Here is a 17,342-nt window from a genome sequence, read left to right on the forward strand (position 1 = left end):
GAGAAGTAGCGTTATCGCGAGAGCCAAATGCCCTTTGACTCATTCATTGCATGGCCAGTGGTCAGCATTTCGGTCAAGCATTTCATTTAACATTGTACTATAGACTAGTGGATTTTTTAGATTCACAGCTTTATTATTTTACTTATTTTGCATCTTGGGTGGTATTCAGATATTATTATTTCAAGTTATTGTTTTGCAATATATTGACGAATTAAGAAAACGAGAAAAAATATGATCGAGAAAATCTAGTCTTATAAAAATGCAAATCATAATAGGAAGAGAAACTCACTGAACAACAGATTATGTTCCCATATCACGCAATGGACAACAAATGAAACAAACTGGAAATGCTGGTCGGCAAGTCTCTCTATATGGGGTGGTTTAAAATACGACTGATTTTCTGAAAGAGTTTCTAAAGCAGTGGGTTTCACAAGCTAGAAAGTCTTGAACTGCACGATTTCCTGACACAAGGTCCAAAAGCAGCTGATGAGGTCACAATCTAAACACTATTTTAAGTTAATTGAGAAAGTCGACTCAGACTTTTAAACATTCATTTGGCCTTCCGGAATGCTCAAGAGAACGTAGGCATTCATCAGATCAACCACAAACAGACCAGATGAACTGTAACTGAGGGCTTGTGAATTTCCGACAAACTGGCCCTCACTTCCTCCTTTGGCAACGTTCAACTCTTTATTCCCAACAGAGATGGAAGGCAAATATGTAGTATTAACATCACCTTTTTGTATTATTTGTAAGCATACAGCTTCAAACGAAAAAACAAAAAGTGCTCTTAGACTACAGTATTAGTAGTAGTCAGTGCTCCTGGCCACAGTGGAAGTCATTTGTCTGTAGGCTGGAGGTTAATAATGTACATTATCGTGCTGAAATATCTACAGTGGGGGATCCAACTGTCCAGTGCCAGTTCATGTACACTCATTGCTAAGAGTTTTAGTCTGATTGGTGTTTTTGACAAAATAATAATTTCCTGTTCACACAGAAGCTTAGAAAGAGAACATCTTTGGGATGCAAATGTACTGTATCTTATGGTTTAAAAAACAACTTCTAAGTTTTGAGATAGGACTTCTCAGAATCTCAAAATGTCAAAGAAGGTTTCATCATTGGTACTACAGAAGTTACATAACACAAACAATAAGGCCCATTTCTTTGAGGGGCATAAATAATTTATGCACAAGTCATATGTCTAAATGAATCACTATTAATGGATGATAAGCCTAGTATATTGGTCATTCCTATGTGAGTTATTGTCAACAAAGCCTTAGATATTAGTGGTTAATTGATAACTGACAATTAACATAGTGACTAGTTTTGTAATAAGCAGTAGCATCAAAGAAGAGTGTGAATCATAAGTACATTAACTAAACATGCTTTCCAGCTGTATGTGTACACAAATTCAATAAACACAGATCAAATGCAAAATATAAATATATCTTTATTTTAAAATTGCCCATAAGGCAGAATTTTAGGAATGGTAAAATTATTTAGGATTTTGTTTTCAAGTCTGTAAAACTGATATTTAACTAATGTTTATGTACAGTATTTTATTTCAACAAGTCCCGAAGGGTGACTACACCATATAACAAAGTAAAACTCAAGAATATACAACAGTCATTTTCACATGGAAAAAAGCTTACATTGTGACTAATCCCTACTTATTACAATCCATGTTCCTACAAGAACCTTAAACATTTACAAAGCTGGTGTTCATTCCCGTTGTTTTAGGACAGGTTTCAAGTTACACACAGGTACAACTCAGATGTCTTCAAGTAAAGCTAGCAAGAACACACATCCGCAAAATAAAAACAAATTCTGTATTAAAAACAAATTACAAAGAATAAAAGCAAGAAGAAAAGAAGATCCAGATTACATTAAGCCTAACTTTTGGGGCAACACAAAATGGATTACGGTGAATGTAAGCCTCTTAAAAATGTATATACATTCCCTCACATGTAGAGGGCTATTTAGTTATAAATGCTTTTTCAGTTTGATGTATAGAACAGTATAGAAGACGGGTCTATCTACAACTTATTTGACTGGGGATCTGTCAGCATGCATTGGCTGCAAAGGAACAAGTAAAGGTTAATTCCAAGCATAAAAACAGAAAAGAGACACATGACATTTCAGCTATTTTGAGCCTTGGAACTCAGCTCAACTTTAATAATAATAATAATAATAATAATAATAATAATAATAATAATAATAATAATAATAATAATAATAATAATAATTGCTTACACTTATATAGCGCTTTTCTGGACACTCCACTCAAAGCGCTTTACAGGCAATGGGGACTCCCCTCCACCAGCACCAATGTGCAGCATCCACCTGGATGATGGGGTGATCTTTACATGCACCAGGCACAGCTGAAGTCTCAACAACTGAAGCCTTGCACTGCATGGAATCAACCTTTACTAGTTCCTATGCAATACCAGCGGTGCTGTTATTTGATTAATAATCCATCTTTCTTAAACTGTAAATGCCAAAGTAAAATATAAATAAAAAGTTCTGTCACAACTTTCTCCGGCACAGTAAACCAAAGAAAACACGTGTTTTCTAATTTGGACTTTGAATTGCGATCGTCTCCTCCCTGTTGGTTCTTTTTCTAACCGTGCCTGTATGATACAGATAACAGACCGAAGGCTACTGTCTTCTTATCCTTCTTCTAATCATACGTCAACATCAGTGTCCATGGACATGGAAATAAAAGATACTCATATAAAAGATACAACATATTCCCCAGGAACCAACATATAAGGCAAACATATTCAACTGAAAACTCAATTCAGTTCTACATTGAACTTCCAGAACCCAAGTCAATTAAAAGCATGTTCTGTTATGAAAATTATGTGAAATGGATAAATCTTAAAACGCAATTTGAAACTTTTTTCTTTAAACAATTATGCCACCCATGTTTTTGTAGACAAATTATTCATTTAACTTATTTGGGTACTATCATGTACATTTCCAAAAGAAACAAAAGCTTATTTTACGCATTTCATTATTTTATAGTTGAAATGTACAATTAAAAATAAAAAAAAACAGATTAGCCCTATTCCCTGAAAGATATTGAGAAAGCTAACTATCAACACACACTTACTGTATAAGTATCCCTGATTCTTTAGCAGAAAGGCAGTCAAAAAAGCTCAACACTTTTAATGAATGCACTCCTCAATTAAACTTTGCACTGACAGAGGCATCCTAGCTTACACACAGTAAATAATGGTTTGGGTTCTTTTATCTTCAGTATCTACTGACGTATCCCATAGAACATTTTGTCTATAGTCACAGGCACCCAGGCCTTTCATGAACTGATTTGCAGATGGGTTTCTATGAGGCACTCCTTCATGTGTAATCACAAAATAAGCCAGTATAGTAAACATTCATTGTCAATATTGACAATATTGAGAATCATAATTTGTTACAAGACTTTGTCAGATTGTTCTATTCTGCATTTTAGGTATTGGTTTTGAGTATACATCTTTTATTTACATAGCTAACCATATCTGTTCTGATCAAAACCTTTTCCATGAAAGCCTGTGTTTGTAGCTTTCTCTCTTGTATTTGTTAAATCCCTTGTACATCTATGAAACCTTTACATCTCTTATTAACATTTAAGCTCTTGTCTCACATTTCACAAAGCCAGGCCAATAAAGTTTCAGATGAAGTCATAAAAATAAAAAAATGTTACGGACCAGTGTGCTGGAATTACAGTACTGTGCAAGTTGTTCATTCTGAAAATGATTTATGTTATGATTCTGGTTAATTACTCTATTAGAATGATTATTCCCCTTGATTGGCGATGTTTTATAAAGGTAATGCCCAGTGACCTGACTGTGCTAAACCTACAAATAATATTTATTTATGCTCCTAAGAATATTCTTGGGAACAGAGTCAAGGTGAAAGCTTATATTTTTCATTGACTAATCCTAATCACAAATGCACATTAAAATGTAAAATGGTTTATTTCAAAATATGTAGAATAGTATGCTAAGAGTTATTAAAAATCCAACAAATGAGCATTGGAACCAATAGCATTCATTGTGTTGGTAATCCCTCTTAGTGTATAATTATTCCTGTTTTATTTATTTGTTTTATTTGGTCACGAAAGATGTGTTCCTTCCCATCTTTTCTCAAGTGAAAAAAAGTGTTAATAGTTCATGAATCTCCCCTGATGGCAAAAGGCTAGAGGCGTGTGCCACCATCGTTGTTCAGCAGAAGAAGCTCTAGAAAATATAAACAGGCTTCTGAAACAATGAAAGGAAAGATATTATTTATAAATATTTAAAGGTTTTGCCTTTTCACTTCAGGAAATATACTTCCGTGCAGAATTGATATTTTTGAGTTTGGCAATTAAATACTGAAACTTTACAATATATGATGAACCCATCAGTTACCCTGTATGTAGACCCACTTTGAAATAACTCATTTTAATGAAGTACACTGAAGATAGAGCTCAAAGATTACAGTTTAGGTGAAGAACTCTGTACCCCACTAGTTTTTGTTGTTCTATGATTTCACACCACAAGTTGCTGCTGTTATTTTCAATTTTTGGCAGCATTACTTACAAACAATGGCACAGCACTGGAATTTGACATTTCTTAGCCATTGCTTGTAACATAATATAGCTGCCTCAAATTGTGCTCTCAATCAATACATATGAGTACAGTTTACAGATCAAAAGCTCTAAGGGCATACAATATTAAATATATTGTGGTGAGTGTGCAAAACATTTTTTGCAAAAAAAGTAAAGGCTTTTAAAATCTCTGTTAACAAGACATCACAAAAGTTCAGTTTTAATTACAAAGACAGACTGAACATTTTATGTCTGACACATACTTCAATACAAATTTTGTGGTCATTTCAATTTTAAAGAGCATTCAAAAAGTGGCAGAGAATTTTAGCACACACAAAAATAACTCATCTTATATTTTCATGTACAGTATTAATACAAATAGCTCACTACAGTGACATTAGCAATCTAATACACATGATTATTATGTGCTGTTTACAGGGTCTTCAGGAAAGGACTTTCTATTTTATTTTCCATGCAAGTTTTATTAGCAACAGGTCCTTTCTTACTATAAGATTTGTTTTATTTACATGAAAATAATTTCAATTTGTGCACCATCCACCTTTAAGAACCTCAATCTAATGCAGTTTTGAAATTGTTATTGAAAGCTCTCAACTGTCAGAGGACAAGGTATGACCAATAAAAAAAAAACACTGTTTTCTCTTCCACTGTTTACCAACTCCACACTTCCTCCAACAGCTCTGTGAATATGACACACAAAAAATGACCAGTCATCTCATGAAGACCCTAATAATGCAAAGTTATTGGTATAATTGTGTTTTTCATATTTCAGGTTAGCTTTTATTAATAGTAACTGTCACCCTTTGTTTTTAAGCAGATTCTAAGATATATTCTGACAAAGGAGATGTACTGATCCAATTCTACAGGCCATATTACAGAATCAGCACATAATGAATGGTGGTTAGCCACATCTTTTGTGGACAATAATTATATGACCTACATGACTTGTCTTCAAACAAAAGCTATGTAAATAATCAGGATGTTTAGCGGAGTGAATCTGCTTTTCACTTGGGTAAAAGGATATTATTCGATGTCCAATTTTATAGTTTTTACTACATTCAAAAGGCTTAAGGTTGATATTTCATCAAATGATTATACATTCAAATTTTTTAGTTAAGGGCTTGATGATGGTAATATGGTGGTTGCATATAAGTGGTCATATGCATATATATATGTGGTCAAACCCCCAAAAGTTTGTTTAAAATCATATCTGGGTGGCTCCTCAAAACAGAAACCAAGACACTAGTGATATTCTCAAACTGGTGCGACTCCCTGTGTCAACTGCAGGTGTCAGTAAGGGCTGAGCTGCCAAGATACTGCCATGCTTTTCTTTCACTTCTAACAAATCATGCATTTTCATTTACATGATCTGTGACACAGTGAATCTAAATATCAGCTAATATACTTTTTAAATGTGGCATTGTTCTATAGCGCTTACATAGGGGTCCCTACGGGATGTTGTATAACAAGTACTTTTGCAGGTACTGCCACACAGCTTTCTAATTAAGACATTAATTAAGGTCATTTAGATGACAAAAGGCAAATGCAGTAGACCTCAGATACTCTTGGATAACTGTGGAACTGTTATCACGTAAAGAAGCAACTGACAACATGCAAATTAAAACATTTCTGAAGAGAACTGTGAGAACCTGTCACACCAGATTGGCTGGGATGCCAGTTCTTCAATGATGGAACATTAGTCTTGTGACAGTGTATAGTAACTGGCGCCGCGACGAGCACCGGTAAAAAGTCAACGCCCCAGGTCAGGGGACGGAAGCACCAGTGTGAGGCAAGCAGGGACCAAAGGTAACACAAAAAGAGTGGAAAACTCACAAAAAGGCAAAAAGAAAGGTGTACCGCTGTGCCTCGTGACCTCCTGGCTGGGCTTACCCTATTTAACGGGGTTCAGCCCGGGGAAAAAAAAAACTGCTAGCACAGCGGTGACCCGACTGGACTGACCCTATTTAACGGGGTCCAGTCTTTTAGAGCAGGGTGCACAAGGCAACAACAAAACAAGATCGCTCTGTGTGAAAAAGGTGTGTGTGCCTGCCAGGTGAAACTATGTGATGGGACTGGCAAAAAGAAAAAGAATGCCTTACTAGGGCGCATCCCCTTCAGGACTGTCGATGTAAAACTGCCCCTTCCGGGGGTGTCCCTGCCTGTCCCGTCGGAGGGTGTCCAGGGTGCCTTTATAGGACCTGCCCAGCTGTGGCTCATCTAGAAGCCGGGACAGCTGGGACTACAAAGGTGAGGAGTCGCCCTTCTATCAGGGCTCCGCCGCCACACTGGGCACGCCCCCGCGGAATGTCACAGTACTTAAGAAAGAAGGAGGTTTTATTGGATTTGACTCATGGTTGACGTGCACTGGTGGCAAATGTTTACCACAGGCCATTCATTAGCCTATTGCTTTATTTAAAGTAAAGCAAAAACTGACTACAGTGTGTCAAAATTGACAGATTTGCAGATACAGTATGGGTGTCTCAGTTAGTCTTACATGACTTAAGTAGAAGAAGTAACACGATCTTGCCTGTGACTTTTCTAGCTTGGTAATATACTACAGAATCCTAACAAATCATCTTTATCATGTACTGTACTTTACATTGAGGATAAGGGTTGTTGTTTTGTCATTACTGACAATTTTAGGTGTCACAGTGTAGGGAATTTAGATTGCCTTGTTCAAAATGCAGTTTTGAGATGGGAAGGGGACTTTCATGGCTATCTAAAGGAAGTGGACAACAGCAGAAAATGTTTGCAAGGGCTTTTTTCAGAACGAGAAATTCTGCAGAGTATTCACACATTATCATCCCATTGTTGTTCATTGGCTGGACTGAAATTCATAGCACCAGAGTGACAAATCCGTCAACACGCTAAAATATATTAATTTAAATATAACCCTTGATATATAAATGGTTTCTAATCCTGCATTCAGTAAGTTTCAATAATCTTGAAATAATAAACCTAAAATATTTTCATGTATTGGGCAACACGCTGTGCGTCTAGAATATACTGCAAACAAACTCTGCTGTCTACCATGCTTCCTGTCTACCATGTCTGCCATGCTTTCACAACCTTCTAATATACGCCTTTAACTTTACACCAGACTTATTTTTCATTGAATATCTGATTTTGCATTAGCCAGTGCCAAATGGTTTTACAAAATACTGAAATTGTACAGTTAAAGTGTTTAGTTTTGTGGGAAAACATAATTACTCCCACCCCCACCCCCACAAAAAAAAACTGTATTTAGCACCAGTTTTTAGTTCAGAATGATAGCACTGATTTTCTGTTAGCTGCAGTTTTGGTTGTAACACAGTGTTCTTGTTCTGACATGATGACAGAATGTAAGAACCTCACATTACTGGCTCTGTCTTCAGCTCTAATGCCAGGATGGCATTGTGTGCAACTGCCACATTTAAGGCATTAATGTGAAGAGAGACGTTTTTTAATATACAGTTTTTGTTATTAACACAGTAATAAAGAATTCAACTTTTTGCAGAATTCTTGTAATCAATATGAGAAAATTTGTAGACATATTTACGCACCTCAATGTCTTCTCCAAATCGTTAGAATATGTACCGAAAAACAAAATTATTAATGATGATTAATTTTTCTGCAGGCGGAGTGATAGACTTTCACTGCCATCTGGTATAAGTCATTGTAAATTAGTTTACTTTTCAATCTTCTGGGAAATGTTGACAATGTTACCTCTACAGGAGATGCTGATCTCCATTTTCACATCTTTTCAAAGTATCAGTATTTGGGGGTAGGCATTTTCTCCTTAAAGGAGAAATATAATCAGATATCTGTGGTTAAGTACTACAAAAGGCTTTGGATAATGAATAATGCACTACAGAGGTTTTTTAACAACACAAATTATTAAAATACATAGTATTCACAATTCCTGCTATCTTCATCCATACAAATCTGATGTTGAACTTTTTCAAGTTATTAAAAAAATAAAAAGTGCTTTTAAATATTTCATTTAAGTAGGCTAAAAACAAATAAATGTAACAAATCAAACAAGTACAAATGGTGTACCTTTCCTTCATAGTTAATGCCATATTCAATGTTTAAACATTAAATTTGAAGGAGGAAGAATTAATGCAATGCTACAGCTTTTTTCATAACCAAACCTAGCAACAGCAATGTTTTTAAATTTTGTATTGGTTTTTGCTAATTTCTTAATGGAATTTCCTACTACAATGGCACCATAAAAAATAGTTGAATTTGTGTTAGAATTCATATAAAACAGCACCAGATGCCTTTTACCCTACAAGTTAATGCAAAATATGAATAAAAACAGAAAAGTACATAATTTATGTTTCACTATGTAAATTCAAATCTAGAGTTTTCCTATTTGCAAGTCAAACGCACATTGACATACAGTAAAATTGCAGTAAACAGGCATAATTGAAGCACCAGAAATAAATCTCCTATGAGAAAAAGTAAAAAACAGCCTTGATGATGATCAGAATAAATAGGTTTTTGTGTCTGTACATTTTCATTCAACTTGTATATAAAAACCGTAAAAAAATCTTTAAAATCTGCTCTGAGCACCATTCTTTAAAATCAAAAACATGTACACGTACTCCTCCTACTCACAGTTAAAATCCCATGAAACAGTAAACCCTCTTCCTAAAGATATTTGAGATGAGGAAAATTACAAAAATAAAAAAATCAACCAAATGAAAGTCTAAAAATGTGTTCATCTTACAGCACCATCGAATGCGAGCTAACGTTGAGGTAAGGCAGCCTGAAAGTGATGGAAATGTCACACCCAGCGATTGTAAGGGCCGGTGACTTGAGTCAGGGCGTAAGACGAGACGGTGATCACCCCATCCCTGGTTATTGCCAGAGCCCTGCGAGTGGGGATCTGAAGCAGCTCCCGCTCCTCCTGGCGGACCTCCTCCTTGCCAGCGCCGCCGCCGGGCTTGGCCCTTTTGTTCCTGGGCCTGGCGGGGCCGCCCTCCGCCCCGCCCAGCCTCTCCGCCTCCTCCTCTCTCTCCTTGGCCCGCTCCGCCATCTTGGCCTCCCACAGCGCCAGTCCGTGCTTGGGCTCATTCAGGCTCTTGTGCTGGTAGAAGACGAGAGAGATCCGGGTGGGGTGGCTCCGGTTTGGCTTTTTAATGGGGGTGGTGGCGTGGAGCTCCCTCCTGGCACACTCGATCAGGATGGAACCATGGGATGGAGCCACAGCCACGCCGCCAATATCAGCATCCAGGAAGTTGTGTTCACTGTCCGACCACACTTCCCCAGGTTTAGCCTCAGGGGCTGGACTTTCTGGGGTCCTGCAGACATTATGTGTCCCTTGTATGTGCTCGGCTAGAAGCCCATGCTGATCTTTCTCTGCAAACTGAACTCTGTGAAACCCGTTGGGTCGGTTGCTAAGTGCCTCAGGGGGTTTGGAACAGAACAGTTCAGGAGTGCTTCCATGAGGGTGCTTTGACAGCAGGGAGTTGCTGTTCTTCTTGTTGGGTTCAGTCTTCAGAGTCTGCCAGTTTCTATGTATCTCACTCTGCCCTGTGCCCATGGGATTGGCTATTAAATTTTGGTTCCTAAACTTTTTCTGTTCAGGAAGGCCGGCAGCGTAGCCATTAACGGCATTTCCCAAGCTGTTGTATTTCAGGAGGGGAGGAACAAAGTTTTGATTTGCAGGTAAACCAAGACATCCATATGGGACACTAAAGCTGGGATGAAATTTGGAAAGTGCTTCCATGCCTTCATTGGGCATGACCGAAGGTAAGGGGTACATTTTACTAATGTCATAAGGTGCAGAAGGATTGTAATTTTCTAATAAGTAATTTCCAATGCCAGTTTGCCGGGGCAATTTAAAGGAGTTGTAGTAATCCTGAGGTTCCATTTTCAAAGATGGTGACTGACTTGATGAAGTGCAACCTGCCAACAAAAAAAGTAAGTCTATTACCAAAAATAAAGTAGCTCTTTTATAATAAATAACTGAGTAAATGAAAGGAAATAAAGAAAGCTTTCTTGCAGGTGTGCATAGGTTCTTGGTATTATTATAGCTCCCAGAGGTGACAGTTTGGTCAGCCTTTCTCAGTAATATAACTTGTGCAAACTCACAGTCTGGAGTCCCACAGCTTAGTATTTAAACGTACTGTCAATACTAAGTATAATACAGTAGTGCAACAAAATCTGGCATAATATTGTATCAGATGTTGTACTTCTGCGTGGTTCCTATTTGTGTTTCACTGTTGATAATGAGGATGTTCGCAGGAAAAACATTGTCTTCCTTTGGAAATTATGAATACTTGAATGAGGTCACCTCATAGTCTTCTTCACTGGGAGACTAAAAATATTCAGTTTCCTCAGCCTGTCAGTGTAGGACATTTCCTTCAGCGTTGGAATGTAACTGGTTTCTCTACTCAGCAATATCTTTCTTGTAACATGGACAAAGGTATTCTTATCCTTTACCAGTGTATTGTACACTTTAAACATCCTATTTTTAATTCTAATGTTAAAAATGTTAAGTGCTTACTTTTCTCTCATTAAAACTACACACAACTGGATAAACAGGGCCAGTAAATGATTTGTCCTGCCTGTCAACAGAAAAGTAACAATGTGATTAGATGCAATGTGACAACAACAAGTGGAGGTCAGTTCAGTCCTCTCCACCTGAGAGTGCACAGAGTGGTTTTTTGTTGTTGTTTGGACTAATATCTGCTGATCCAAGACAGAAATGCATAATGCCGATCACTCACTCCGCACTGTAACCTACACCTAAGCTACTCAGGCACAACCCAGCAGCAATGCAACAGAAGCTTGCAGATACACACACTTTAAAAAAAACAGGGAAGGACACCCATTCACCTGTGATACACTGAGAGCTTCTCTCCTGCTCATTTTTGAGCTTCGCTGGGCTGGTCTGTTTCCGCTCCTGGCTGTTCTGTTTCTCCGCTGCTGCCCGCTTTGCTTCCAGTTTCTTCTTGCGGGCCGACTTGACGGGCTCCGCCAGCAGGCGCACCTCTCTGGGGAAGGCAGACAGGGCCTGCAGGGCGCCCGTCTCCATCTTGGCCCTCTGGCCCTCCACGCTGCCGAACTCATCCGTGTCGGAGATCTTGTACAGGGGCAGCACGTGCAGCTGCTCGTCCTCAGGTATGTTCCTCACCGCACGGTTGTCCTCCTTCGTTAAAGTGCATACCTGCTCAGACATGGGGGAGAAGCCGTATGAAAGAGAGCCTGACTGGTCTCTCTGGTCTGTCTTTTCCCCATTTACAGGTCTCTACAATACAGTGGCTCCAGCAAATCATGTGTAGAATATGTGCAGACATAGTTACTGGAATCACTGTAAAGACGACCTCCTTCTGAATGTAGTGGTTTCATACACAAAATGGCTTTAATAATGCTAAAGACCAAAACAACTAAAATTCCTCGTTATCCTTTGTGGGTCTTCATATAAATAAACATGCAGCATTATTAATGGGCTTTGCCATTATTTCCATTAAACTGACTCACAAAATCTGTAACTGCAAACCAAGGTTCCACAACAGTTTCTGCACAGCTCGCTCAGAAAAGAATCTGTGTGCTTGAAGCGATCTACCGAGATACGTACAACGGTGCTCCCATTATTCATGTTGTGCGTGTCCTTATGGGCATGAGCGCAGAAGTCGACGCACGCTGTTACACCTGAGAACGGCTTGCCTTCTTTCAGACCCAGACGACAGTCTATACCCAAGTGTTCCTGCTCCACCTTCAGTCAGAGAAAAAGCTCTTTTAGCGATTCTGATGAAAAATGGCCATAGTATGTCAGAGGAAAACTAAAATAAAACTTAGAGAGGAATACAGTACAATCATGGGACAAATGTGATAAAGCAAGAGGGAGTCTGTTAAAGAATGAGACAAACCAACAGGAAACTGCAGACTTCTGTGGAAACATCATGATTTTACTGAAATGAGGGTAAATCTCAAATGGCCGTGACACAGAGCCTTGACTTAGTGCTCTATTCTAACCTACTGTATATACAGTATGTATGCTATCCCTTCTTCTACACACACTGGCAAACGGCTTTGAAATCTCCTGGCATTGGTCAGGTGTTCTGGGTCCAATTGGAGACTTGCAAGAGCCAAAAAACTGGTATTTACCTTGTAGCTTCTTTAAATACTTAATAACAAATAAACCACATACAGTATACACTAGCTAGGCAACAGCAACAATTTTAAAAAAGGAAACATTATATGAAAAAGTCATTGAAACTTTCTACATTAGTCAAATAAATAACACTTATTACAACATTAAGTTTTGTTTATCCTAATATACAAAGTGACTATAATTGTTGACATTTTTTTTAGTTTTGCTTTGAGGTGCTCATGCTATAACAGTATGAGATCTATACAATGAGATATAACTTTTCAGATGAACTGTTGATGTACAAGTGATTTTAGATTGGATGTTAACCCTAACCCTACCTGATTCTTAAAGGCCTCCGGAGCAAGTTTCTTGTACACAGGAGCCAAGTCTGTTGCTAAATTCTGAAGATTACTTTCCAACTTCCCTTCCTACACAAAAAAAGTCAAGAAGAAAATAAACTGGTGACAATCAAACACAACATGTTAAATATGTTCAGTAGAACAGCAGCAGATACATTTAATGTAATAAGTGTGTGTTTCTCCTATAATGGACAGCTATTGTGTTTTCATAAAATATGGATTCATGCATCTATATGTGTTGGTATGAATTGACAAGTAAATCACTTGTCACTTTCTTTTCCACTTCTATTACATTAACAAATTTGAATAGTTTAAACCTCTGCCTTTAAAAGCTTAATTTGTAGTGAGGCTATAGAAGATAGAGGCTACTCTCACTTCTGATAAACCAACCGAGAGGAAGAGAATGACAATAGAAGGGCACAGGAGTTTGCCTCCATATAGCACTTGAACTCATTGTTACTCAGCTGAATACAGAGTTAGTATTTCACAATTCTGCTCAATAACAACAACTGTAGCAACAATGAAGAATATCTGCCAGAATTCAAATATAATCTTCCTCATTGTTAAAGCAGATAAACACTGTTTAGTAAGACTGAAATGACTTAATGGTCAAGTGCATCACAATGGTGTTGTTAAAGACAATGGTTCTTGATTGACTGGAGGAAAGCATTCTTTCAAATGCAATAGGAAACTTTCATGTTATCTTGATGGATGTTGCACTACATTAATTGTTTCATATTAAATTTCCCTAGTAATGTTTTGGAATTTACTTTGCCATCAAATGTAGATAAACAAAATAGCTTTCAATTTTAAATTGTCTCACTTAAAACAGTCATCAGATCTAAGAATATATTAAACATGTACTGAGTCAGATTGGTAGCCACAAAACAGTTTTTCCTACAATATCAAAACCTATTCCTTCTTTACTTACTTTCTGTTTTTCTCATTTTCTCTGCGCTTGGCTAAACGTGGATTAATACACAGCACTGCATTATTTTGTGGTACATTTTTAAGCACAGACTAACATTCCTTTGTCCAGTGATCTTTTCATCATAAAAGTAGGAGAATCTCATACAGTTGAGCTGATCTTTTATAGACATTAGAACCTGGGTCCGATTTCTGGTCTCCAGATAATAAATAGCTTCTCATTAAGATTTTGCCACACTTAGTTTCAAACCTCCACAAGAGCCTTCTCAAATGTCTGCTATCTTTGATATTCATAATGCTGATGGAAAAATGCTTACACTTCTAATTCAGTTTGGCATAATTTCTTACGTGAACATCAGACAAATAAACAATCATTATGGTCACAGTTGCCTTAGGAATTGTCTGTAGTTGTAATCTATGCTAACACAACTGCTGTACTGTCACTTCAGACTTTGAGACAGCTTAGAACAGGTTTCGTTTTAAACTCACCTCTATGGGGTCATCTCCCAGCAGTCTGAATCTGCGAGGGAATTTGCTCCGAGCAAACTTACAGCCATTGAAGTACATGCTCCATGAGCAGCCAAACGAGAAGGATGTTCCAGAAGTCTCAGGGTCAAGGCCTTGACAGGCACAAGTTCGGCTGAGTTTCAAAAAGCGAAAGAAAAAAGAACATAGACCCTGTTATTTTCACCCAAACCCAAGAAAAGACTCTTATATTCCAAACATTATGTAAACTGACCATTGTAGAGTCCTTGTATGATTTATCCAAAGAAAATACAGCACAGCAGTCAGGCATTATATTGACAGACCGAAGCAAAGGAACAACAGGATCTGTATCCATTAGGCTGTGGGAACAGTATTTGAGGGGACACATACCAGATGACAGATGGGTATGCAGGTGCTGTGTTGTGTGTTGAAGCTGTATGTTTGCACACCTTACTAACAGCATACTAGAAAGTGTAACGGCTGATGCTTTTATATCCAAAGTGACTTACATTTGTATCCATTTATACGGCTGGGTATTTTATAGGAGCAATGTGGTTGAAGTGCTCAAAGGTACAACAGCAGTGTCTCACCTGGGAATTGAACCCACAACCTTCCAGTGAGAGTCTAGAACCCACACTACTGCTGCGGTATCCTACTATCTCATCTGCTCCCAAGAGGATTGTGTGAGTTACTGCCATTGAGCCAAGTCACAGGTCAAACACTTGAGGATTCTGACAACAATTAGTGACTCCAGAAAAACAAAAATAAACATGACAGAACTTTCTGTCTTTCATGAAAACCAGTTTCCAAAGTAATAAAGTATGTAAAGGCTTGGATTAAGAGCAAAAGTATTCAAGGAACAGGACATAAGTCTACTCATCCAAATTATTACACCTCTTTAACAATTCTTCACCATTTTTTGAAAAAAGTTCATGCAGTACACCAAGCACAAATTTAGTCGTGTTCATTCAGCAATGTGGAATAAGATGGGAAACAAATACTGTCGCCTATGTTACGTGTTCCTAGAAGTACAGCAAGCCATTAAGCCATCATTGCGGTATGCTTTCTGCTGACATGGCAACAAGAAAGTGCATTTTGAGCTGACCAGGGAAATGCCGGCAGGAAACCGGTACTCACTCTTCATTTAGAGCACATCTCCGGCTGGTTGGTGAACCATACTTGCAGAGCGTCTCGGTAAGCTCCTGGTACAGAGTGTCTGCTACTATACGCGGGATCCCTTCCCAAGCCAGGATGAGGATGACCACCACAGCATTCTGACAGCAGTGACCTGCTCGCTTTCTCACCAGGCAGAGCAGCTTCTCTTCCACGCTGGCACGCCGGATCACCTGGATTGTGTCACAACACTCAGCTTAGCAATTGACAAAGTCACAAATTGTCCAGCACATCTTTTACATTTCATTGGCTTTCAGTTTAAGAAGACACTTGTAACCCATACAATGGTACACAAATCAGAGCAGGTTTAGATCTTTAAGTACAAGACCCTTATACCACTCATAGCAGTGTGAGACCATCATTCTTTGTTTTTCTGACTGAACAGGTGTTGGTATTGCCAAGTTTCTTATTTTTTCTGGAATTTCTTTCCGTCGATCAGGTCATTTGTAGTGGATGAAAACAAATTAATATAATAAAACACTGGAACTCAGATCTTCCTCTTTTGCTGTCACCTACCCATTTTGCTATTGGACAACCTTGGGAGCTCTTTCCTTCCTTTCCGGTGTAGACCACCACTTCAACACGCACCGCTTTCCCTTTCTCCCCATACCTGCAACAGCGGAAGGCAAGATTTCACTATACTTAAACCAGGCATACACAGAGTACATGGGAATTTGAACCAAACCGTGACATGGTAACATCTAAAATACAGATAAGCACGATGCTTGAAATTATTATTATTATTATTATTATTATTATTATTATTATTATTATTATTATTATTATTGCCACTAGTATTTTTTCAAGATACCGTTTCATTTTAGGCTGTAGCCACATAAAAAAAAAATCCATCAAAAACACTCCATTCTAATAGGAAAAAATAATGTGCATTTGTTATTTGCATAAACAGTATCATTGGCTAATTGTTTCACTTGAGGCAGTAACAATGGCCAAAGATCTAAATGGCCAAACACTGGTGCTAAATCTAAATTCAGCCTAGACAAATTCTCAGTTAATTATTTTAATTCCCTTTTAGAGCAAGAAGTAATCTGAGCACTTAGACCAATGGAGTCCAGACTTTTAATAAGGGACCGTTGTCTTACACTTCAGCGAAATTATCCTTCAGGTTAAGTAAGCTCTCATTATTTAGTGATGTATTATTTTGCGTATGGAAATATTTTACCATTCGTTTAGCTTCTGTTGAGTGAATTAGGCCTGAATAGTATCCTTTTATTTGATGAGATACAGGTTTCTTCCCTGTTTGCTCCTTTATTGTGTCTCTGCTCCAACACGTGCTGTGTTATGCTCTGTATTCCCTGACTATATGGACTGAAACAGTAGATAATAGCATGCAGCCGACAGAATTTGATTTTGAAGAATGATTCTGTATTTTACGTAATTATGTAATATTTGAGGAATGTAATTTTAATCCCCTCCCAGATTGTTGCAAGCTGTTTTAGTAACTTTAAAACTTTTAAACCAAAATCTAATGAATAGATTGTTCTATGTTTTGTCTAATAATAATTTGACTGTAATGAGTCAAAAAAATACATTTACTTGAAAGGGTACGGTAAAGAAAAAAAATCTTTGTTTTTCTGTGGAATCTTAACAATTTTTAAAAACATGTACATCCATAATTTTCTTTACATTAAAATGTTCAATGTTTTGCTTTTTTCAATACTAATATTGCACTTAATAAACC

At 37.7% G+C, this 17,342-nt stretch overlaps 1 protein-coding gene across 2 annotated transcripts in view; it reads right to left on the minus strand.

Moving 5' to 3' along the window:
* Nucleotides 1-1,430: 1,430 nt before the first annotated feature.
* The window catches only part of tet1 (tet methylcytosine dioxygenase 1), a 53,188-nt gene continuing 37,276 nt past the window's right edge, over nucleotides 1,431-17,342 (minus strand). For both annotated transcript variants that reach the window (XM_088635394.1, XM_088635393.1), the window contains exons 6-12: nucleotides 16,157-16,250; nucleotides 15,605-15,813; nucleotides 14,471-14,621; nucleotides 13,034-13,123; nucleotides 12,180-12,317; nucleotides 11,438-11,768; nucleotides 1,431-10,504 (exon numbers count right to left, since the gene is read on the minus strand). In XM_088635394.1, the coding sequence (XP_088491520.1) occupies nucleotides 9,381-10,504; nucleotides 11,438-11,768; nucleotides 12,180-12,317; nucleotides 13,034-13,123; nucleotides 14,471-14,621; nucleotides 15,605-15,813; nucleotides 16,157-16,250 (2,137 nt within the window). In that variant the 3' untranslated portion in view covers nucleotides 1,431-9,380. The remainder of the gene's footprint in view (nucleotides 10,505-11,437; nucleotides 11,769-12,179; nucleotides 12,318-13,033; nucleotides 13,124-14,470; nucleotides 14,622-15,604; nucleotides 15,814-16,156; nucleotides 16,251-17,342) is intronic.

This window comes from Lepisosteus platostomus, chromosome 6, assembly GCF_059453375.1.
Source record: "Lepisosteus platostomus isolate fLepPlt1 chromosome 6, fLepPlt1.hap1, whole genome shotgun sequence".
Taxonomy (NCBI): Eukaryota; Metazoa; Chordata; class Actinopteri; order Semionotiformes; family Lepisosteidae; genus Lepisosteus; species Lepisosteus platostomus.